At 39.3% G+C, this 23,003-nt stretch overlaps 4 protein-coding genes across 8 annotated transcripts; 1 reads left to right on the top strand and 3 right to left on the bottom strand.

The window, feature by feature from the left end:
• Positions 1–285: 285 nt before the first annotated feature.
• Positions 286–5,863, bottom strand: lpxn (leupaxin). The gene is made up of 9 exons (XM_079575260.1): positions 5,754–5,863; positions 4,892–4,941; positions 4,744–4,805; positions 4,542–4,638; positions 3,880–4,119; positions 2,403–2,576; positions 2,112–2,193; positions 1,875–2,023; positions 286–703 (listed from the first exon to the last, which is right to left on the bottom strand). Exons 1-9 carry the CDS (start codon positions 5,764–5,766, stop codon positions 437–439), a joined length of 1,134 nt encoding a protein of 377 aa, XP_079431386.1. The 5' UTR covers positions 5,767–5,863; the 3' UTR covers positions 286–436.
• Positions 5,864–7,010: 1,147 nt separating this feature from the next.
• Positions 7,011–11,988, top strand: scyl3 (SCY1-like, kinase-like 3). 2 transcript variants are annotated; one of them, XM_079574549.1, is made up of 14 exons: positions 7,011–7,251; positions 7,370–7,573; positions 8,405–8,590; positions 8,672–8,785; positions 8,867–8,923; positions 9,005–9,107; positions 9,185–9,296; positions 9,383–9,460; positions 9,564–9,703; positions 10,155–10,345; positions 10,470–10,641; positions 10,718–10,843; positions 10,933–11,684; positions 11,868–11,988. In XM_079574549.1, the coding sequence occupies exons 2-14, from the start codon at positions 7,409–7,411 to the stop codon at positions 11,928–11,930; spliced, it is 2,259 nt and encodes a 752-aa protein (XP_079430675.1). In that variant the 5' UTR covers positions 7,011–7,251; positions 7,370–7,408; the 3' UTR covers positions 11,931–11,988. The 2 variants fall into 2 exon arrangements, with proteins under 2 accessions (XP_079430675.1, XP_079430676.1); XM_079574550.1 differs by having other exon boundaries at positions 7,011–7,271; positions 7,387–7,573.
• Positions 11,989–12,351: 363 nt separating this feature from the next.
• Positions 12,352–18,043, bottom strand: firrm (fignl1 interacting regulator of recombination and mitosis). Of its 4 annotated transcripts, XM_079575365.1 has the most exons (23): positions 18,009–18,043; positions 17,839–17,927; positions 17,651–17,755; positions 17,426–17,566; positions 17,173–17,335; positions 16,890–16,974; positions 16,672–16,810; positions 16,333–16,422; positions 16,191–16,255; positions 15,966–16,114; positions 15,756–15,885; positions 15,504–15,690; positions 15,098–15,180; positions 14,940–14,991; positions 14,780–14,869; positions 14,332–14,517; positions 13,838–13,957; positions 13,674–13,769; positions 13,498–13,611; positions 13,320–13,424; positions 13,161–13,241; positions 12,955–13,095; positions 12,352–12,636 (listed from the first exon to the last, which is right to left on the bottom strand). In XM_079575365.1, exons 2-23 carry the CDS (start codon positions 17,902–17,904, stop codon positions 12,430–12,432), a joined length of 2,595 nt encoding a protein of 864 aa, XP_079431491.1. In that variant the 5' UTR covers positions 17,905–17,927; positions 18,009–18,043; the 3' UTR covers positions 12,352–12,429. The 4 variants fall into 4 exon arrangements, with proteins under 4 accessions (XP_079431491.1, XP_079431492.1, XP_079431493.1 ...); XM_079575366.1 differs by lacking the exon at positions 17,426–17,566; XM_079575367.1 differs by lacking the exon at positions 17,426–17,566 and having other exon boundaries at positions 17,173–17,251.
• Positions 18,044–20,344: 2,301 nt separating this feature from the next.
• LOC306977110 (14 kDa phosphohistidine phosphatase) lies at positions 20,345–22,299 on the bottom strand. The gene is made up of 3 exons (XM_079575280.1): positions 22,067–22,299; positions 21,413–21,537; positions 20,345–21,336 (listed from the first exon to the last, which is right to left on the bottom strand). The coding sequence occupies exons 1-3, from the start codon at positions 22,206–22,208 to the stop codon at positions 21,244–21,246; spliced, it is 360 nt and encodes a 119-aa protein (XP_079431406.1). The 5' UTR covers positions 22,209–22,299; the 3' UTR covers positions 20,345–21,243.
• Positions 22,300–23,003: the final 704 nt, after the last annotated feature.

Here is a 23,003-nt window from a genome sequence, read left to right as displayed (position 1 = left end):
AAACATGCTGGTCAGAAGGCAGCGCGGCTCAGTGGTAGTGGCTCACGACAAACACCTGAACACTATTTTGTTAAAATAAAGCACTTACTTATTTACTTGCTGCTCTGAAGGAATTGCCCATGAATAAAGTTGTATGAATCTGACTCATTTGTGAAGTTCATGAGCCAGGCACAGGCCCAACTAGATAACATCTACATACAATCAGCTATCATGTTATCATTATTATTATCATGAATTCACTTTATTATTCTAACTTGTTTATTAATCATGGTTAAAACATGATCCAGTTTTACTGCAAATGAGAAACAACAACAAATAAATTACATACAGCTGAAGCATGGCCACACTACTTGAGTACTGCAATTGCAAGAATGTATACATTATTTGAAGTAACTGCACTTGAGTGCTTTTGTTTGTTGCAAGTTACTCCTGGCCTTTATACAAAGAGCTTGTTAAAGCAAGTGATGCAGTATGGCTTCCCTTTCTGTTCTTTAAAGATGCCCTGGCTGAGCTGGCGCAGGCAGAAGGCACACACAAAGTGCTCTGGATGAAACTTTTGAGACAGGGCCGAGATGCAACGTCCTGAGATCGGTTCCCCACAGCTGCCACACAGAGTGCCCTGGCGAGAATGGAAGTGCAGCGGACACAGGGCATGGCCGTCCAGCTCCATAAAAGAACCTCCGGAAAATGGGGTCAGACAGTCCTATTGGGGAAAAATGTTATGTTGAGAGTTGGCATAAAAATACATACATGCAAGTAAGCATCATCTCCATTGAGAAAATGTATTCAAAGCAGGTAAAAAAAAAATAGAAATGTCATATGAACAAGTTTTCAAATGGGCCAAATTGTGTGCACTGACGCTCTCTTGTGAGGTAGCCAGTAAGCAGCAAGAGTGGAACAGAGGTGATGCATGTGCCAGTAAGGTCCAATAATAGCTTTAATTACAGAGGAACGAATGATTCTGATGGATAGCGCCACAATACAATCTGTTGTGTATGAGGGTACGAATTGTACCAACAGATTCATTATTGTCAATAAGAAGTTGGAAGAAAAAAAATGCATCACGGTAGAGAAAAGAGGAAAATTCACATGTATGAAAACACCTGTCAATTTAACCCATATTTTATGGACCCTGAGGTTTATGGATGTAGCAGATGTCGTTATAATTTTAGTTTGGCAGAGGTATTAATTTGTCATACGCATATAAAACGCAGGTGGAACTATTAAAAGTAGTGATGTTTTCTATTTCTTTCAACTTCTTTTTTTCTACTTGTTTTTGCCATGAGGCTAAGCCAATGTGAACAGCCAAAGTCAAAAAGTTTAAACACGTAAAAGGAAATCACAAAAGTTCAGTTCAGAAAAAAATAATAATAATAATATGGCTGTTCTAGGTTTAAAATTGTTTGTATTTGATGAGTATTTGTTTGAGATAAAGTGACTTTTTCTTCAAATGAAAGGTAAATAATGACAAATGCGAGGCTATAAACTGCAACAAACTCCACAATGCATTTACAGCAACACTTTGAGCTAAACTTACAAATTAATCTATTGGATTGGACCGAAGATGAAAAATATTTGTACGGTGCTTGACTTTCCAACCCCTTCATAGCTTCTGGCCAAGGCAAATTGACACACTCAGGCTTTCGTTTTGAAGATGCTCGGTCTGAAACCTTATAGTCGACTAGTTTTTCCTGTTTTGAAAATAAAAAAAATACTTGTTGATGATGAGATATGTGGTTTTCACTTTACTTTGCATAATGTTTATGGAGTGATTAAGTATGTTGTTTTGTTATTTGACTTTCCGCTCACTAAATGTTGAATATTGAACAACGTTGACTATATGCATGTGCGTGGTGTTGTGGTAAGAGACTCACAGCGCAGACAAAGCATTCGGGATGCCAGGTCCCATTGGCCGCCGTCAGGTAGTTCTCCCTCACCGGCTCCCCACAGCCTGAGCACTTTGGAGCAAAGAGATGATAGAAGTCTTTGCAGCAATATGGCTTCCCGTCTTTCTCCAGAAAACCTAAAATAAAAGGGATAAACATGTTTTAAAAAACTTCTGTTTGTGTGACATTTGTTTAGAAAGAAATATAGCATAAAAAACAATAAACCATCTGATCCAAATGGGTCTCCACAATGTGTGCAGAAGAAGTGCTCTGGATGCCAGGTCTGATCTAGAGCAGTCAGGATGTTCTGTAAAATCCCCCAAATCAAACAATTTGTTATTACCATTTAATTCAAACGAAGTCTATGTATTGATATGTATTTTTGACCATACTATGGACAAATTAGCAATACGATCCCTTATGCAATAAGAATTACAAGAAGTCTTTCTTGGTCCAAATGAAAGAAAATATATTGAAAGAACAGCACATGTGTGTGATTTTTAAAAACAGACTCACCTGCAGAATGGGTCCTTTGCAGTAAGCACAGCGAGGAGAGAACAGCTCATGGTAGTCTTTGCCACAGTATGGTCGCCCATCTCTTTCATAGAAACCAGCTGTGCTCAGTTCCATCTTACAAACTGCACAGACAAAGTGCTCTGGGTGCCATGTTTCTCCCAGTGCTGTGATTATCTACAACAACAACAACAACAACACATGTGCCTTGATCTATATGTAGAACAGTCATTTAAACCTTTCAAGTTTTTCTTTAAAAAAATCTACATTCCACTTGTGCGCTGTATCACAGCAATAGATGCAATTCTCCTACATTGCACCTAAAGGCTGTGTACCAACTGATATAGCACAACTATGACAGTAAGTGATGGAAAGGAATTGTTGCACTGATTTTAAATTCTTATTTATCTTTTTTGTTGAAGATTAAACAGTGCATTACTTTAGTTTATACCATGGTCTGGGTGAATACTCGATTCTGATTGGCTGGTGGGTGCTAACAAGCGTGCATTATTTTCGTATAACCGCACACGTAGTCCGGTAGTTAAATCACTGGGATATCACTCCGCTGTGGGCGTCGCCATAGCAACGCATGACACAGCTGAATCAGATAAACACGTAATTAGTGACTGACAAGAACGTATGAGATGGATTTTGTTTACTTTCAACGTTTTGGGCCAAAACAAAATGTTTGATAAATGGGAAGTAGAGGAGAGTGAGCAGCTAGGTTAGCTACTGTTAATAACATATGAGCTTTACATTTCTATTGAAAACGGTTAAGGCACTATTCATGATTTTCAGGCGTACATAAAATGATCCTGCATTTAAACATATTTGTCTGGATTAGTAAAGTCAATCATAAAAGTTTCAGTTCGTGGGGCCCAGGTGTGAGCGACTCCACCGCAGCTGTTTCCATAAACAGTTGAGCTCGTTGAACTAGCTAGCTAGCTTCAGGTTAAAAACATGGATCTATTAAACAGCGTAAAAGTGAAACAACTCCTGCCCACGAGTGCCGCACATCGGTGTTTACTTCCACGGAAAAGTGCCGGGCTAGTCCTGTTGCGTTGTGATTCTGGCGATGCAGCGTGTGCTTATGTTGTTTGGTTGCGCCTGACTGAGATCCTCGTAGCTGCGGAGAATGACTCGCCCTGAGACGAGCCTTCGGTGACCGGCTAATAACCAACATAAAATAGTCCCGGTGGTCTGGCATATTTAGTGAGTTTAGTAAATGAAACAAATATTTATTATAAATGTTACGTTTGTGGGACCATGGTATAAGCGGATTAAACAACTCGGAGCCGTGCATTCGACGGTTATAATGCACTTCGCGGAGTAACTCCGCTGCGCGTCGTGGTGTTCTTGACTCCGCGTCGTGCATTATAACCGTCGAATGCACGGCTCCTCGTTGTTTAATCCTTACAAAACAAATATTGAAAGAGGTCTAAAAACTTTCAGGACCCACTGAATATGGGATTTCACTTACCTTTCCCACAATGACCTTTTGACAGGCTGCACAGTGGCCTTTAGCTGTCGTCTTGACACCGATCTTCTCCAGGTCAGAGCTCAGGCCTCCCAGAAGCTCATCTATTGAGTCGTTGTTTTTTGACGTTGAAGGTGAACATTTTGGTTCAGTGTTGCTGTTTACTTCTTGTGACGTTTCTTCTCTTCTTTTCACAGACCGTTTCTGTGCAAGTGGAGGAGGGCTTTCCTTGGGTTCTTGGTCCTATGTATGCAGATATAGAGGAGATGTGTGCAAGGATCCACTAAGATGATAACTAACCACCACAGTTATCATCTTAGGATCCACTAAGATGATAACTAAGCACTACAGCTCATATTCATACTTCTACAACAAGAACTGTTCTAAAAAATACTTTTTTTTCTGATTAATCACATTTTTTTGTCCAGTTAGTTAGGCCTACTTGTGTTACTTTCCAGCAAAAACAAGAAACTTCCTCTGTATTACAATGAGGAGGTATAAAGTAGTACAATACTGCCACCTGTTGGCAATTTGATTTTTGTGCTCAGAGAAGAAAGTGAAGATATTTTTTGTCCTCTCGCTTCCTCAAAGCCTCATCTCCAAGTAACTTTAAGTAACTCAAGTAACTCTAACTAAGAACTTTTCTCTTCTAGGGTGGGATTTACCTGACACGCCAGACCCAAGAGATCTTCCAAGACTGACTCCAGTTCTTCAGTTGGAGATACATTTCTGTCTGTTGCAGCCACAGGAGCTGGGGGTGCGCTGAAAAAGTTTCAAAACTTAAGTCAGTTGTCTTATTAATAAAATGTTCACATTTAAGTTTCCTTATGTATGTCCATGAAAATGCTGAGAAAAACAATAACTCACCTGTAGACATTTGAAGGGGTATTGACATTCTTGGTAAGTTCACAGAAATGGTTTGAGGATAACTGACGGTACAAAAACATTTTAAGATGTATGGATAAATTCCAACATATAATTCTGATTGTATAACATTTAGTACCTCGCCATTTACTTTGCTTTCTGAGCCAGATGGGTTTAATGCCAGCTCTTCAAGCAACAAGTCTGCAACAAAAAGGAGATATTTAAATAAAATCTAGAAAAGTATACGTATATAAATATTTGATTTAGACTTTTTTTCTTTTTTCCATTCAGCTATTTTAGTGTAACAAGATTTTTTCTCAGAGGACAAATGTGTACAGCTGTACTTTCAGGAATTTTAGAAAACATGTTGCAGAAGTGAAACTCACAATGTCATAATGTTATAACAACTTTATCACACTCATTTGAGACTATGGTACAGCAAACCACTGTCCATTTGGTTGTTTGTACAATGCATTAAATAATGTTCTGCTGTGTGAATAGCATTGTTGTTATGTTGCTGTTTTTGGTCTTACATAAACATTAGAACAAAATAACTACATTGTGCCCAATATGTTCAATGAAGGTTCTTTAGTCTTCTTCTGTACTCTGTAGTACATCTTTTAGAATTACAATGATATTTACCTACAGGTGAGAATAGCTGTTAATGGGGTGGGACGAAGCCAAGCTAAACTCCTCTTTGGGGTCTTAATCTGAGCTGTTGAGCTGAGCTGAACCTTAGGGCACTGACGAAGCCTTTTGGATAAGAGGCGAATGCACCTAATTTATTTCTTGGTAATAGATAAGTCCTAATGCTTGCCCTAACCCCAAGAGTGTAATTTGCCCAAAAACATTAGTATTTTAATAACATGTAGTGCTGCAAAATGCATACCTCTTGTCAGCTTGTTATCATGCTGTGAAGAAAACTAAGTCAAACCATTCCTTCTATATTTTAGTAAAGACAGCCACTTCGAGCGTGTCACTTCTAGTCTATGTAATAAGTAAATCAATCTTACCAAGTTCATCCATAACTGGGTCTTGGTCCTTCAGTCAGCGCAAACCCTTGGTCTTTTTTGCTGGGTGCGGTTGGTTCGTCACTGACTGAGTTAACTTGCCCAAAAATGAATATAGAAACTGTCACTTCCTCTGACAGAGGATGTTGTTACCAAATCTGCATTTCTTCTTTTTTTTTTTGTTTCCTGTATGTCAAGCCACAAACATGAGATGTAAGTGATAAACCTTGTGCATTAGATAACATAGGGACCTTCGATAAGTGGAGTAGTGTTTGTAGTAAAGTTAAAATCCAAGAATAAAACATGTTTTTGTAGAATTTTTATTCCTAATAAATAGAGGATGAGCCCGAATATTCATTAAAACAATATTATTATTATTACTATTATTATTATTATTATTATTATTATTATCATTATTATTATTATTAGTAGTAGTAGTAGTAGTAGTAGTAGTAGTAGTAGTATTAACAAATGAGGCCTACAGACTTACATTGCAAATATAGAATATTACAGTAGCCTATATTACAGTCAAAACATTAAGGTGCGTAAGAGTTTTAAAGAGTCCTTCAGAGATACTAGTTCTTTTAGAAAGACAATAAAAGCAGGTTTAGTGAAACCAAATTTATATGTGTGTACATTTTTAATTAAATTAAAAAATTTGCCATAATAATACATTTTTTAACTGTAAATTGTTTTGTTTTGTTCTCCAAACTAGTTAGGAATTTAATATCTGTATAGACATTATTCCTAAATTATTATATGAAACCCATAAACAAAATCTGTCCCAGAGAGTGAAAAACAGATGTTCTTCAAAAACACAGTCATTTTCACCCAAATTAAATTTCGAGTGTAAAAAATATTTACAGAGATAAACATAGTTCATCGTTTTAAAATGCACCTTTTTAGCGTTGGTGGAATAACAAATCTAAGATAATTGCATCCAATATTTTTAATATTTTGACTGTATTTAAAAAGGTCATATGACAGTCATAAAGTACAGTCACGTTTCCGATTTGCGTTGTCTCGCACCACTATAGACTCCACCATCTACGAACTCATGCAGGGGTTACTAATGTTAGTTATAGTAAAAAAGTAAATGCAGTCTGCGCACATTTTCAGAATATTTATGTCATCATTTGGTTGAGACATAGAATTAAATATACGATGTCTGAATCACTTCTATTACAAGATTATTTTTGCATCATTATTTTACACGGCTTCTCAACCCCTCCTGCAATGGTTTTGTCCTAACCGGAAAAGATTTGTGTTTACAGCGTAGCTTTCACTCCTTAGTAGCCTTTCCTCAATTTGGTTTTCTTTATTGTGTTTTTACATCTAAACTTTGCCATTTCGAGATTTTTCGGGGGATATTTTTATGCAGCTTCGCTGATATCATGTTCCTCTTGACGCAGAAGGACGATTGTCAAGTTTAGCTATGACAGCTGGCTGACATAGCTTGAGGTTAGCCAGGAACCAGGAACACGGGCTAACTTCTTCAGCCGTGGCAGTGTTCAAATTGAGGTATCTTGCTGTGTTTCGATACTGTTTGATTTTGTTTATGGGAATAGTTTACAGCCTCAGCGGATGACAGCGCCACCTCGCTTTATGATTAATTGCAGTTTGTGTGCATGTTCAGGTCCGAGTGAAGAAGCGCGGCCATGGGGGCGGAGAGCAGCGCGGTGCGGAACTGCAGACTGGAAAAGCCGCTTCTCACTTTCCCCTCCGGCCCAACAATGTACTCCGCCGTGCTCCAGGACAGCAAACCTGCCTCCGTTTTTGTTCACAAGAGAGGCAGCGAAGACAAAGTCAATAAAGCTGCTAAGGTATGCCTATAAGATGACATGCCACTAATATTCCACTGCAGAGGGAGTGTCAGAGTGTTTTATAGTGCTTCTAGACAGAAACAGTAGAATAAGAAAGCATTTCAAGGTTCTTGACATCCACCAGCGGCACTTGTCAATATGGTTCAAATTGTCAATGTTTAAAATTGTGAGCTCAAAATTAATCATGCCATTTTCTTGATGTATTATTTGCAACACGTGCAGTGCACTTAAAGTTAAATTAGACAATGCATCATGACAGTAGAGCTTGGGAGAGCTGTTAATATCTCTGTTGCATAATAAACCAATGGAGATTATGAAACATAAAATACTGGAGTTATTGTTCACCTAATGCATTTGGACACTACTGTGTATTAACGTCTTACCACCCGTCTTAACTTAGCACATTTTCTCCAGTTCAGCTTTACCCAAATCTAAAAGCTTCTTGACAGGAGCTAACAGCCTATAGGCCAGTGCCTCATTTGAAAGCCAAAACCCATAAAACTGATCTAAACAGAACTTTTTCCTCGCATTATTGCCATGTTGTCATCACTTTTGTCACATTCTTTATCTTCTAATTTTTACCCGTTTCTTCTTGCTCTTTTGTTGCTTTTTTATGGCGTTCAGGTGGGGGTTAAGAGGTTCAATGTTTTTACCAGAAGTGATCCGCCAGCAAGTGGAGTTGGTCCACAACTCTTTTCTTACTTGTTTATATTGTTTTTAGCTACTGTTAGGCTAGTACAATGTTTGCCAAAACCCCATAACATAGCGGATCTCCATGGGACGGTCAAGCTTATAACATTTTTATAACATTCCATCTGGTTTTGTTTGCAGCATCTGAAGACACTGAGACACCCGTGCCTGCTGCGTTTTTTGTCCTGCTCAGTCCAGGATGGAGGGATCCATTTGGTCACCGAACGTGTACAACCACTGGAGCTGCTGCTGGACAGTCTCTCCCCAGAGGAAATATGTGCAGGACTTTATGATATTCTACAGGCACTGATATTTTTACATGAAAGGGTAAGTGGCCTAAATTACCTCATGACTGTTAAAGATAACATAAATAACTAAGCACAGTTTATTTTTATTTTTCAAAAACAGGGAAAACTGAGTCACAACAATGTGTGCCTGTCCTCAGTTTTTGTTAGTGAAGATGGTCACTGGAAGTTGGGTGGAATGGAAACTGTGTGCACATTTTATGAAGCAACTCCTGAAGTACAAAAACAATACAACATCTGTTTTTGCTGTTGGTTTTAGAATTGATATTTAATTCACTCTTTGTCTCCACTTTCTCAGTTTCTTTTAACAATAAAAAATGTAAGAGATGAAAGATGTATTCCTCCAGAAGAACAGGTAATTGTGTTACATTTATGCAAGTGCTTGTGTTCCGACTATTTTGTCACACTTGAGTTGAAACATAATGATGTTCAACAGGTTGAGGGTTTTGTTAAGCTTCCAGAGGAATATGCTTTTTCCAGAGACTGTTACTCTTTTGGGATCCTGGTTGAGGCTCTTATCCCTTTGCTGAATGGTTATGGTAAAGTAGGTTTTCTATTTCTTTTCTTTCCATTATGATCTGAAATGATTTTAATTTTCATAATTGTTCATATTCAGTAACGCAGGACCTGGTAGACAGGCTAAAGACTTCTTTGCTCACTGGTCCTCTGAATCCAGACCCATCATATAGGCCGTCGCTGACCTCTCTGCTCACGCATGACTTCTTCAGGTTTGTATCATTATTTTCTTCTAAATCAGTGTCAAACAGCTCCATATCTTATATTTACTATATGTTTTTTTTTTTCTCATTAAAAGAAATGACTTTCTGGAAGTGATGAACTTTTTGAAAAGTTTGACTCTGAAAACAGAAGAAGAGAAGAATGAGTTCTTTAAGTAAGATACATGTTATATATATTTTATTATATTTTTATTCAATTTGGTTTGACTGAACAATGTTTCCGTTCCAATATAAAATGTTCTGTGTCTGTTTATACAGGTTTTTACTGGACCGGGTCCAGAGCCTTCCGGAGGAGCTTATAGCCGCTCGTCTTGTCCCTGAACTGCTCAACTCTCTTGTTTTTGCAGAGCCCATGGCAGTCAGGAGTTTCCTCCCTCATCTTCTAAAGCCAAAGAAGGGTAATTCATATTGACATTGATATGATGCCTAGGGTGGCCAGACGTCCCCAAAAATTTGAGAAGGTCCCGAAATTGAGGCTTTAGTCCTGGTTTTCAGAACTGGGACTGTGACAGATGATGGAAACTTTGAGGACAGTCAAACAGTCAGGACGCTCAGAGTTACAGTCGAGGCACAAAAGTCCAAATGTGCCAGTGTTGAAACTTATGTCTATCTCTCACTTATAAAATCGGTATCCTACCTCTTATGCTTTGCGCACTCATCTCCTCGCTAAATTGCACAGGTAATAAGAGGGGAAAAATACACCTAAAACACTTCTTGTGACATTTAACAGAGGCGTGACTCGAATCGTATACCCGCCCCTGAGCCCCATTACGAATTTCAAATATTGTCATCTGGTCACCCTTATTACGCCATTTTTAGTATTTGTGTGTCTTTATAACTCCTTTGTAGAATCCAGCAGTGGTGATGGCTCCGAGGAATGTCTGCTTTCTCTGGCCCTTTATCGAAAACATGTGATTCCTCAACTTCTGAAGCTCTTTAAGGTCAAAGAGGAGCACATTAGGATGGTATTGCTGACTCATATCCACATCTACTCAGAGTTCTTCACCCACGATGAACTTAAAAATCAGATCCTACCTCAGGTACATATATTTTAATCACATTATGCTGTGTCTACAAATACTCGCCACGTCCTAAAGTCATGGAAATGGTTTGTATTTTGGACTGTCATGTTTATAGCTACTTTTTGTGTGTTTATATTTGCAGGTTTTGCTGGGAATGAGAGACACCAATGATTCTCTGGTTGCCATGACGCTGCAGAGTCTAGCTGTGCTGGTGCCGCTGCTCGGAGCTCAAGTTGTTGTTGGAGGAGAAAGAACCAAGGTCTTCAAACGCACTACACCCAACTTTAGCAGGTCAACTGAAGTCTCCCCGGAAAGTAAGTGTTCACTGTAGACTCTACGATGCCAAGTCCAGTTTGATGGATTGTAAATCTCTTGTGTGTCTGTTTGTAGATTCACCTGTTCATAATGTTGGAGTCTGTCAGCCTCAGATAGCTCAGCCATCAAAAGTTATACATTTGTTTCACAAATCTACAGAGGCAGTGTCTTCAAACATTTACCCCCTCTCATTAAAATCAGGTACAAAACTTTTTACTACTGTAACAGTAGTAAAGTAAAGACAGGACTGCTCCATAATGCTTCATAGATAATGTATGCCTGTTTTCTAGATGTCAGTCGGCAGCTGTCTCTTCCATTGAATGGATTTCACCACAAAACTGAAGTGGAGCCACTGTCATACAGCCCAGAGCAGCCACTCAGGTCAGACAGACCAGCAGAGGACTGGCCCGACTGGAGTGACCCTGAGGACAGTGACACTGGAGAGGTCAAACCGGTTCAGATCCAGATTGAGTCCTCTGCTAGCATTTCCACGGGCAACAGTGTAGCTCTAACATCACGTAATGCAGAGCAGGAGCCCTGGGAAGACTTTGACACTGAAGCTAGCCCAGATCTGTCTCCAACAGCTCCTGTCTTAGACCCAGTCACCCAAGATCGACCCAAATCGACTACTACTACCCCTGTAAAACATAAAGCTACTTCTTCTAAAGCCCTGAAGCTAACCTCCACTGTGCAGCAGTCCACTCTGGACAGAACCACTTCCTCTTGGGACAGTAGCTGGGCTCGGACTGAAGAGGATACACAAAAGCCATCCAAACCCAAGGGAACAATACCAATTGGTGGCACAGGGGGATTAGGAGAAGAGTTCACAATCAAAGTGAAAAGGAAAGTGGAGGAGGACCCAGAGCTGGACTTGTTTGCAGATATGGTGCCGGACATCAAACTGTCATCTCCAGCTTTGTTCACTGAGGAGAGCAGTGGGAGCGATGGACTGTCTCTAGCTTTGAGTGAAAAGCCACAAGCTGAAGATTTACCTGGAGATACTCTGTTCACTGCCAAGTTTGCTGCTGCCAATGTGACGGAGGTGAGTGCGTGGGATAGGCTGGGCTTGACATTAAGGGAAATAAAAAAATAAAAAAAGGTTGGGAATCCAAATTCTTATTGGATTGCAACCATCTGTATGTTACAGACGAATGGACAGATTTAGCAATTTGATCTCTTTTCTGTTTGGTAGTTTTGAAAGCAAGTCTGTTTTTTTTTCCCTCAGAATGAAGCGGATGGTTGGGGCGATGAAGATGACTTGAACTGGGAGGATGAAAGTGCCTGGTGAAATTTGATCATCCAAGCATCATCGTTTAACTGAAAATGGAGAATGAAGGGATAATAAACAGTGGATTAGTGCTTCCAAGACAACCAAGGTGATTAATTTCAGCTCGGGTATAAAGGATTTTCCTGGATGGACAACAAAAATGCTTTGCCAACTGATGGTACCATAGTTAAATTATCATATGTGACATTTAAATTTATGCTTTTTCTTTCTGTGCCATCTTGGGCGTGTAGATTTAATCAAGAGGTTGCACTTCAAAACAATGTGAATCTGAGATTACATAATTTATTAGAATTTTGGTTGTTGGTGAAATAAATATTTTGTTAAGTTCTATTGCTTTTTTTTCCCCACCCTCAGCTTACTTATAGAGGTATCAAACAAATGCATAATTCACCATCACTAATTGAAAAATACAGACAAGTTTCAGAATAAAACGTTTTACTATGTTACATTAAAATAGACAAGTACAATTCGGTACACATGACAAAATAATAGGAACATTCTATGTAGTGTGCTTGGCTTGAGTGATGATCGATAGAAGCTTGTGGAGGTCTTCTAATCTAGATTCCACCCACAGAGGAGTCTCATGAGTGTCACTTTTGTCCTCCAGAAGGCGCTGTAGGGCTTTCAGGGAATTCTCCGCTGTTTCAATATGGCAACGGTAATCCTGCTCCTGACTGCACTCTTGACGAGGCCTTTTTGGACGTGGCTGAAAAGATTTAATAACGTAAAAGTCATGACAAGAACAATCAGTGTTTCACAGAGATTTAAGCTGATACAGGGAGGACTAGGGTTACTGGCCATCCCAATTTATTAATTAAAAAAAAAAAATATTTATACAAAAAAAAAAATCTTGAATAATATAACTTGCCAAGTCTTCTTATCTGTTTTTCAACCAGTTTAGTTCCTGTATAGGTTTATGATGATGTAATTTATCATTCAAATTTATTCTGCAGCCGCTTATGCAACAGGGTTTATTTATGGGAAACGCTGATGTGTATTTTTACATTTAAATTGCTTTGCGTACCTCAGCGTCAGCATCGGGTTCTTCGGGCAAGTTGACAAGACCCTCGTCCATCTCAAGCTTCTCATTAAACCTGTCTATCACCTGGGTTTCCATCTTGAGTCTTTCAAGTCTTGCAGCCCGTTCTTCTAGTTCTTTTACAGTCTAAAACAATACATTTAGCACTTACGTGGTTGCATTACATTGAGGATGTGATTTCAGTTTCTTACCTTGCTCAAATAGTTGACCACCACCGTTTTAGTTTCCTCTTCACAGAGACTTTGAGAAATGACCTCTTCGTGATTTGTGCTCTGAAAAAGAAACATACTTTAATACTTGTCAGTTTCGCATTACTCTTTATTGGCATTTACTACAACAATCCAGTGTACCTCTGCAAACTGAGAAAATGCTTCTAGTGCGTGCTGCTGTAGAACCCACGATGGGCTGATGAGAAGCATCCTAAAAAGGCCACTTAACCTTGGCAGAATTTGGCTCTGGGGGAAGTTAAAGTAGCATTTAAAACAGTCTTAAGTCTTAACTTTTTTTTTTTTTTAAAGGCCCAAGTACCTGGCAGTCAGGTGGAACAAATATCTTTCCTAGTGAGGACAGAAACTCTAGGGCAACCAGTAGCAGTTCATCCACAGACTTCAGAGACGCCACAGCCTCCACACATAACAGGGCCTGAACAAAACATGAGTGAATGGCACTTAATAGCAAATGAATTGTCAAAAGTATGGCAATACCTGATAAATGATTTGAGTCTCCATGTTCTTCACCAAGACTGTAGATATTTGCAGAAGAAGCTCCAAAGTATATTGAAGCATTGGATACGATTTTATCTGGTTGAAAGCAAACACTGCATTATTTTTTTATTTACAAATACTTCAGTACCTTCTGTGCATCTAACCTGGTTTGGACTCATTCGGAACCAGATCTGGGTAATCATCTTTCCTACAGTTTCTGCACAATGGCTTTCTGCACTTGTCTGTCCACGAGTCACCACTAGGAGGCCCAACAGCACTTGGTTCTGGAAAGAGGTTTATTGTTCAGTTGTTTTTTTTTATTCTTTGGAAATTCTATGTTCATGTCTGCAACATGAACATTAATTTCAGTCTGACTACAGTCACACCTAAAAGGATGTCTTTATCAGTTTTTTTACAAACAACGTTCCTCCCTAACGCTTGAACTAATAAATGAGTAAGTATTTTCTGCAAACCCACAGTTGCTAAGGAGATAAGCATTCACAGCTCTCCACCAGTGTGTTGATAAAAAAAACAGTTCATGGTTTCCATGACCATTTTATTTGTCACATTAAGGTCAGGTTCCTTAAGAGTTGTTAAATGTTTACAGCTACATTATCGTTAAGGTATAATAATAGGGTATAAAGGTTTTTGCCCTTACCATTGTGTTAACTTGCCCTAGTTTGCAGTCATCATTTTGCCAGTCACTCAACATTTTTTGAGCCAGACCAAGAACACCAGACTCAATCGCACATCGTGCTTCGTGAGAAAAAGCTTTGAGAAGGATATGACTCCACAAGGTCAGGTTTTCCATTACTGATGGAGGGAACTCGTCCACAAACGCCATCTAAAATAAAAACAAAAAATCTTTAAAAAGTAGCATGGAAAAAGTATGGAAACTATTCTATTGAATTACCTTTGGTTTATAATTACAGTAAAAAGGAAAAAGAAAATAATGTCGCAGGAAAACATCATTAGTCGCTTTGGCTCTGGACTAACCCAACACTTGAACGCAGTTTAATTACAATTGTGCAATTATACAATGACAAATAAAATTTACTTTTATGTTGATATAAACAGAACCATCTTTAAAATGCCTTTTTCCAAACCTGATGATTAGGTGTGATGAGGAAGGCCATACGCCTGAGCAAAAGGCCCAGGTGGGATGACTGGTAGGATCCAGTGGCGCTAGTTTTCACCTGGAAGAATGAGAGGATTTTCAGGGACACAGTGCTGGATAGTAGAGATTCTGTAGAAACTATTACGCACCATCTGAGCAACAAGGAGGGCATGATGCAGACAAAGCTCTGCTGTCCCATACCTGCAAGCACAGGCATTGTTGCTTATTAGACATATCAGTACTTCTAGTAGATTGAGTATCCGATCTAAAATCAGTTAATGAATGGTAATAAAATATATATATATACCGTGCTGTGAAACACCAAATGTCTATTGCCAACAAAGCAGTGTGAGTATCAGCCTGTAAAACAGCACGAACCAAACACTGCTCCTGCAAATAGATGATAAAACCGAAAGGAAATTTAAATCCGTGAGGAACTCAGTATGCCAGAGTCAACAGTGGGTAAAATAAACGTGGCACATACAAAGAAAATGAAAGTGAAGCAGCAAATGAATGAGTGGAAATCCTGTCTAAAGAGATACGATAAAAAAACAGCCTGCTTCGTTTCCCACGTTACGCACATACAGTAGTACTAACCCTGTATGAAATCAGCAATTGGAAGTGAATGTACTGCAACTTGTGTAGATTTTAGGGAGTAAAAAGTAAAGGAACAGTCACCGGTGCAGCTGTGGAGTGCATGATTTTGCACTTACCAGCACTGTGAAGAAATGTGGGGGCAGTGCAGCCACATTGGCACAGACATGAACACAAACATGTTGATGAAGTGTGGCCAGAGTCTGTGCCTGACCGTTCATCATCACCCCTGGCAACAGCACTGGGACCCTCCTCTCAGTGGAACATCTGCGGAAACTCGTGAACACCGCGTCATACAAAGGAAGCCTGAAGAGATAAATGAAGTCAAACGTAGGGTTCCTCTGCATTTCAATTATGAAGTGACAGTTCACCTTTGGACTTCCTCTGAGAACTGACTCCCAGTGCACCACAGCTGCTGCACATCCTCAGGTTGAGAGGCCAGCTGATCGATGACACTCACCAACAAAAGGCACTGAGCCAGCTCCTGCTCAGTAACTAGTTCTGTGTATGAGATTTCAGTTTACGATGAATGTAATAACCACAATCGTCACTGATGCACGGCATTTATTTTTTAAACAAACTTGGATCTGGCTGAAGGACAACTTCAGCAAAGGCTCGTAGTGGCAGCAGCTGGAACAACAGCGCATCCAGAGGGATCCGAGCAGCGACATTAAGCTCCTCTGATAAACCAGGGGGAAGCAGGGGAGCACTCAGACTTGGTGGGAACTTACTGTAAAACACAATAAATATTTGCAGTGATGAGTGGTTCAAACACAAAAAATAACATTCAAATTATATATATGTACCTTGTAATCTCAAGGTAAAGTTGATAAAAGCAGCGACAATACTTTGTCATAAAAATACTGAACTCCTAAAAGAAAAAAAGACAACGGTACACGTATAGCTTCAAAGCATTATGATCGAAATTAATGGTTTTGTTATGATCACCTTTATGTAATGTACCAGCGTGTTCCCAAAGAATCTGCACATCTTTGCAGATTTCTGAAACAACTTTAGTTCAGGGGTTTGTGCAGTCTCCTTTTGAAGGACAAATGAGAACTTTAACAATGGAAATGAAAAATTAATCACATGTACCAAAGACCTCACATTGTCTAAAGCCAAAGAGAAGAGGACAATAAATCAGTTATTCTAAAAAAAACTCTGGGACAAAACAACACCACAATGGGCACGATTCTGCTGATGACAGCCGTTTTTATAGCTGATATCATGTAAAGTGGCCTGACAACTGAATAACTATTTTAATACAACAAAATAATAAACCATGACCTGCAAACCAGATATTTGCATCTGTTCAGTCATCTCCAGACAGTTTTTAAAAGAAGTCAACAGGTTTTCACACAGGGCAGTGCAGATGTCTTCATGACGAAGGTGTTCCTCCACCAGTGAGTGGTACTTCAGACTGTGTCTGAAATAACATATAAAAGTTGAATAAACATTACAAATGCTGTTTTTTTTATATGAAATGTTAAAATGCTAAAACTGACTTGATAAGAAATTTCCATGTGTTTGCATGAAGAGCAATGTCCAGATTAGATATGACAGAACAAATATCCAGCAGACTGTGAATCACTTAAAAAAAAAAGAAAGTAAAATTAAATATCTAAGTAAGCAAGTGAGTAAGTATGGTAATTCATACATTTGTAAAATACATATTTATAAAGTACTGAATAGGAAAACCTGAAACAAACCCAACATTTTCTTCTGAGAGAAGATGATAGGTTTTTAACAGGATTTAAACAAAAATTACAGACGCAGTATGTACAGTACCAGTAACAATGTCAGAGACCTCTTCATCAGACGAACTGCTGTCCACAGAGACACGGTCCAAAACCTCCAGTAGACCCTTCTGGAGGGAGAAGGCGGCTTTAAATAGGGCCTGTAGAAGATCTCCAACAAGGGACAGACGGCCACAATAAACCACCTCACTGTCCTAAGAAACAAAAATGACCAGAAACAAAAATGACAAACACAGGGAACATGCATGTGTGGAATAATGACAGCACAAGGCCAACAAACTGACCCGACAATGTTGAAATGTATTCTTAAGAATTTTCAGGACAAAAGTGGGTAAAGAACGGATTGCATCTAAAAATGGAACTTCCTCAAACGACCCAACATGACGTACACAGGCTGACAGGGAATCAATGATCTGCATCATTGACTGAAACAAAACAAAAAACGTACGTTTCATGAGCGAGCGTCTAAATGCAACACAGAAAGTACATTGTGATCTGTATTACAGTACCTCCAGTATTTTTCTGAGAAAAGCACAAAGTTCTGTGTTTTGGCTGGACAATCCTCCAACCTGGTCCAGAATCTCTTTGACCATGCTGTCAAACACTGTTGCAGCCTACACATTTGTGCCACAGAACAAAGATGACACATTAACAATATGAGTTTATGCTCAAATTCTGATAGGACAGATCACAATACCTTCGGAAGGACCTTTGAGAAGCACTCATCTTCCAGCTCTGACAAACCAATGTGTGGCATGAACATGTCTGTGATAATCTTCAGAATCCCTGTAAAATGTAATGAGTAAATAATGTCAAAATCATTTACAAAGTCATTACGGTTACATATATTGTACCTGCGTGACTTACGTATATTATCCTCCCAACTTTCTGATTCATGATGCAAAGAGTGCAAACAGTTAAGGTAATGCTTCAGGAGTACGTGAAATCATTCTTAACAATCGGTTTTGATACACTGTAATTAGTATCTGCAGGGCTAAGCAATAGAAATCACTGACTAACACCGGGATCACCCAAAACACAGGAAGGATTATTAAGGAGGATATGGTGAGTTTGGGAAGAACAGCCTTGAGCTCCTGGCGGCATGTTTCCTGACTCCACTGCACCACCTCGTCCAGGAGAGAACTGTTGGTCTGGGACATGACAGCAGTCTCCGGGACACAGGGCTACTACACACACTACAGTAATAAGGACAAGATGTTCAGACACTGGGGAGTGATGGTGACCCACTGCTCTTTAGAGTTACTCACTCAGTTATTAGCAACACGAATAACCAGCGACATAGATGTTAAACATGTTAATGCTACAAAACTAACAAGACTGAAAACAGCACAGATGGCAAATAATAAAGTTAGCAGCCAGTTTAACACAGAACTAGCTTAATAGCATTTTAGTTGGTCAGCTTGAACTCGCTTGACTTCTTACCATAAATGGCAAGTTTCTGGAGAATTGCTCTGGCCTTGCGGCATAATACGCATACATATACCGGTCTCTTCAATAATTACTACTCAAATGTGCGCATTTTAGCGTCTGAGAAGCAAAGAGGAAAGAGAACAAACTTCAATGGAGAAAACAGACAGCGCGGTTGTTTTGGTCGGATGTGACGTAAGATCACAGCTGTCCGCCTATTGGCTAAGACCAGCCAATCAATTGGTATGGCACATTTCACGTACATGACAACTCAACGTTCCTCACAGCAACACTGAACACAATATGAATACAATAAAACGCATTAAAAACACAATCAAAATCAATAAAACAAATCTTTCGATGCAATTACATAAAAATAATAATAATAATAATAATAATAATAATAATAAAAATAATTTTAAAAAGCCTGGACTTATAGGGTTGAGTTGTCTCACATCCTCACTGAAGCTGTTCCAGACCTTTGCTGCATGAACCAGAAAAGCAGCCTCACCGTGTTTGATGGTGACTCTGGGAACCACCAGGAGACCCCTCCCTGAGGATCTTAGGGTCCGAGGTGGGTCACACAGCTGTAACATGTCAGATATGTTCTTTTATGCTTGACAATGAAGGGACTTATACACAAGCAGGGCTGTTTTAAACTCTATTCTCTGAGCAACAGGAAGCCAGTGCAGAGACCGGAGCACTGGACTAATGTGGTCGTATTTCCTGGTTTTGGTCAGGACTCGAGCCGCAGCATTTTGAATGTAGTGCAGTTGTCTAACAGCTTGTTTAGAAAGGCAAGTGAACAGGCCGTTACAATAGTCTAACCGGCTAGAGACAAAAGCATGAATTTGTCTCTCCAAGTCCGGAGAGAATAAACAAATAATCCATCAAACAAACAACAGGTCGCCATTGAGGAGAGTGCTGATATCAGCCTATCAACACACAAGATTGATTCCACGCTATATCAATCATGTGTGTTGATAGGCTAATATCGGCATTCTCTACAATGGCAACGTGTTGTTTTTTTGACCGATAAAAGACTTTATGAAACATAATGGGATGTTTTTACAGACATTTCATAACTATAAACTGATACCTATCATTGTATATTATTTTATTTATGTATTTATATACTGTTTTAAAATAGCTATTATTAGGTATTTTCAATCCAAGAGAGGGTATACATATGATGTCATTAAATTCCACAGTGAGAGGCAAAATCTGTTTGAGAGGCACAATTGAGCCAGGAAAATTGGTATATTTTTGGGTTTCGTAAGTCAGTCTGAAACAATGAAGGTTCAGCTTATATTAAGAATGATAAGCATATAACCTCCATTGGGTTCACATAACACTCACATGATTGGTGTAAAAAAAACAATGGGGTCATTTACTGTCAGTCACACAGTCAGCTCATCATGTCCTCCTGCCCCTCAGTTGACTTTACATATGTCTGGAATGCCATTGTTTGTGGATAAGATCTGAGCAGTTGCAGCAAACTCCCTGACGTGTACTTCTGTATTGTTTCCCAACAGCCAAGGTGTGAGCCGCCGCTGCTTCAGGAAGGAACCACTACATTTGTGTTCAGAAGTGGAGTCCATTTGATGTTATCTCAGACAATGCTACAGCCTAAATCTGTCATGTAATATGCTTATGTTCTTTCAGCAGCATAGGCCTGGTGTGTTCAGTGATATGGAGGCCAGGAAAAATGTAGGAAGTTGCAATTCCTACTTTTGGACATCCAAAATATTACGATTCTACTGCTCTAAAATGAAAGAGAGGCGCACACAATCTTCCTTTAATGGAATTTAATGGACGTCCCAAAATAAATTTGTTTTTTTCTTTTGGTTTCTGCTCAATAAGGGGAAAGCTGCTGCTTTCTGAAGAAAGCGTGAGTTTCCCTTTTACCTGCTGATCTGACCCTCAGTGTGTAAAGAAAAGAGGTTATCAGTAGAGAGGAAACTGGCAGCCGGTTCAAGGTGGGATCTGAAAGGAATATCCCTCATTGTTTTTTTCGTCAGAAAGGTCATAACGCATTACATCACCTTCAGAGGTCACACAGCATCAGTGCTCAGAAGGGGATGATGATTAGGAAGAAGTAGTATAAAAGTGAATGAGAAGTAACTTTAATTAGTCGGTTTTGTGTTAATGCCATTGTATTACACTTGAAACTACTACTTAAACACAAAATACTGTACTTCTTTAACAGTCTGGCCAGCAAAGTATAAAAGCCTTTATTTATTGAGCAAACATTGCCGACATGGATGCAGTTAGAAAGCTAATTTTGTTCATAAAATCAAACACCAAGTCATGTGGTGTTCAGAGAAAATGCAGAGTTGAACTTGAAACGGTGAGCAATGACTCTTTCGCCACAAATACACTAATATGGTTAATTTCATGAAAGCAGTACAACCATGAGTCACGTCTGAAAAGTTGATAAGTGAACAAATCACCTACCCTAATCTGTTTGTCTGTTTCTGAACAATACCACTTTCCTTCAGGATATACAAGTGATTCCAACCAACTCACGCCTTCCTGTATGGACTTTACGCCTGGCACTTTTCCACCAAATCAAAACACTTTCAAATACAAGTCTAAAAATAATGCAGGAAATGAGACTCTAAGGGGCCATAAAGTCACAGATACAGGTTGGTATAATACATAGATTTTAAGCCTATTTTTTGTCATCAGACCATGTGACCTCATAACCAGCAAAGGCACTCTTCAGCTTCTCTGCGGATTGTGCATGGTCAGCTTTGCCAAAGGCCTGAGCGGGGGAAAAACAAGAGACATTAGGCGTCTAAACACACTATAGGCTGAGTTATTCCGGTCAAAACACTTACTGTTGATTCACCAAATACTCTGATTTTTTTCTCTGAACTGTTGTGCTCAATCTTCCCTCCACCAAGACATTTACACTCTAAACCCAGGGCCTCCATGGCTGGACTCACTTTCTCAAAGATGTGATCTGTAAAGGAGCAATACAATTAGGAAGACGCAATACATTTGATTGATTTAATCTGCCTTCTTGGAATATTGTGAAGCACTTTTAATTGCCTTGTGTATGAATTGTGCTCTATAAATAAACGTGCCTTCCCTTAAACCTCAAATGTCCTACATTAAATCACAAAACTTGTATAACTTATTTGCACACTATCCTGTTCTTTGATTGCTCATTCTTCTGACTATTTGCACCCCCAAAGTGTTCTTGAGAGCTGATGTAACAAGTGGATTTTTCCATTGTGAGATCAATACATTTCTATCTTATCCTATGATCTCTTATCTTAAAACGTATGGTTGTTTTAATCAAGGTGTGTCCTGCAGTCTCGATTATGACTACATATTTGTCGATGTTTCCCGCTTATATTAATGCACAATTATCATCTTTAGTGTTAGATTGTTTAGGCTGTCACCCTGCGCTTGAGTGCAGCGGATAAATGGACCTAAATAGCAGCAGGTGTTTGGCGCGCGCTGAGCACTGACTGAGCCAAACTTACTGTGGTACTCTGCACTTTTGGTGCCCCGAACTATGTCTTTAAATGCATCGCCATCTTTGACTTTGATTCTTAATAATATGTACTTGAAGGTTCCCTCAGGATCGATCTCTACAACAGGGACTTTAGCCAGTTCGTCTGCCATTGGGATCGTCGGTTTCCACAACCCGTCCAAAACAAATGCAGATCTGCCCGTCCGGACTAGTGTCTGTGCGGTCTGTGCACTGCGCAAGCCTTGTACGGCCACAAAGCTCTTTTCTTAAAGGGGCATTGCATGAAGTGCTCTCAGGAGAGAAAACTCGCTGTCGCCGTCTACTGGCAACGAATGGAAACGTGAAGCTCAACTAAGCCTCTTTTTTCAATGTTACACTTCTTTTACACTCAGCCTACTTCAATGCCGTTTTCATCTAATAGTAGGTCTCACATGTTGACCCAGCTGTGTCAATTAACGTGAATTTCACAATATGAGGCAATATAAGTTTTATAGCTGTGTTGTAAAAGTCCCTGAGCATCTTTGAGTGGGAAGGATGTGAACTATGAGAAACACAGACAGCTGAAGGCGCCTTTGCTCCAGAAAACTGTTTCCTGTCTGAATGAAATGCCAACTGATCATTCACCGCAATTATCTTGTACACTTTCTTCTTTAATGGTCACATCCTTTGACAGGACATGTATGTTACTTTTAGACTTCTGGTAAAAAAAAGTTGTACTTATAGATTGACCGTTAACACAATAAACTGTGTGTGTGTGTGTGTGTGGGGGGGGGGTCTTGGATTTATAAAAAATAAATAAAAACTTCAAATAAAAGCAATAACAGATTCAATATTTATTTCAATCTAATAAATAATTATTTGATAGTAATCATGAAAGTGAATAGGAATGAAGAGATGTCCGGGACCCTGGTGGGATGGGTTACAGAAGCAGGTTGTGGGGGTTTCCA

Source organism: Gobius niger (genome assembly GCF_951799975.1).
Source record: "Gobius niger genome assembly, chromosome: 17".
Classification (NCBI taxonomy): domain Eukaryota; kingdom Metazoa; phylum Chordata; class Actinopteri; order Gobiiformes; family Gobiidae; genus Gobius; species Gobius niger.
This window is presented reverse-complemented; position numbering and strand designations above follow the sequence as displayed.

Coding starts and splice junctions, on each gene's coding strand:
- LOC306977110 (XM_079575280.1), bottom strand. CDS start 22,208: ATGGCAGACGAACTGGCTAAAGTCCCTGTTGTAGAGATCGATCCTGAG. Junction 21,538..22,066: donor CAAAAGTGCAGAGTACCACA/GTAAGTTTGGCT, acceptor GCTCCTTTACAG/ATCACATCTTTGAGAAAGTG. Junction 21,337..21,412: donor GAGTATTTGGTGAATCAACA/GTAAGTGTTTTG, acceptor TCCCCCGCTCAG/GCCTTTGGCAAAGCTGACCA.
- scyl3 (XM_079574549.1), top strand. CDS start 7,409: ATGGGGGCGGAGAGCAGCGCGGTGCGGAACTGCAGACTGGAAAAGCCG. Junction 7,574..8,404: donor AAGTCAATAAAGCTGCTAAG/GTATGCCTATAA, acceptor TTTTGTTTGCAG/CATCTGAAGACACTGAGACA. Junction 8,924..9,004: donor GTATTCCTCCAGAAGAACAG/GTAATTGTGTTA, acceptor GATGTTCAACAG/GTTGAGGGTTTTGTTAAGCT.
- lpxn (XM_079575260.1), bottom strand. Junction 4,639..4,743: donor ACCCCTTCAAATGTCTACAG/GTGAGTTATTGT, acceptor AAACTTTTTCAG/CGCACCCCCAGCTCCTGTGG. Junction 2,194..2,402: donor GCAAAGGACCCATTCTGCAG/GTGAGTCTGTTT, acceptor GGGATTTTACAG/AACATCCTGACTGCTCTAGA.
- firrm (XM_079575365.1), bottom strand. CDS start 17,904: ATGTTCATGCCACACATTGGTTTGTCAGAGCTGGAAGATGAGTGCTTC. Junction 17,756..17,838: donor TCTCAAAGGTCCTTCCGAAG/GTATTGTGATCT, acceptor ACAAATGTGTAG/GCTGCAACAGTGTTTGACAG. Junction 13,242..13,319: donor CATTTTCTCAGTTTGCAGAG/GTACACTGGATT, acceptor TTTCTTTTTCAG/AGCACAAATCACGAAGAGGT.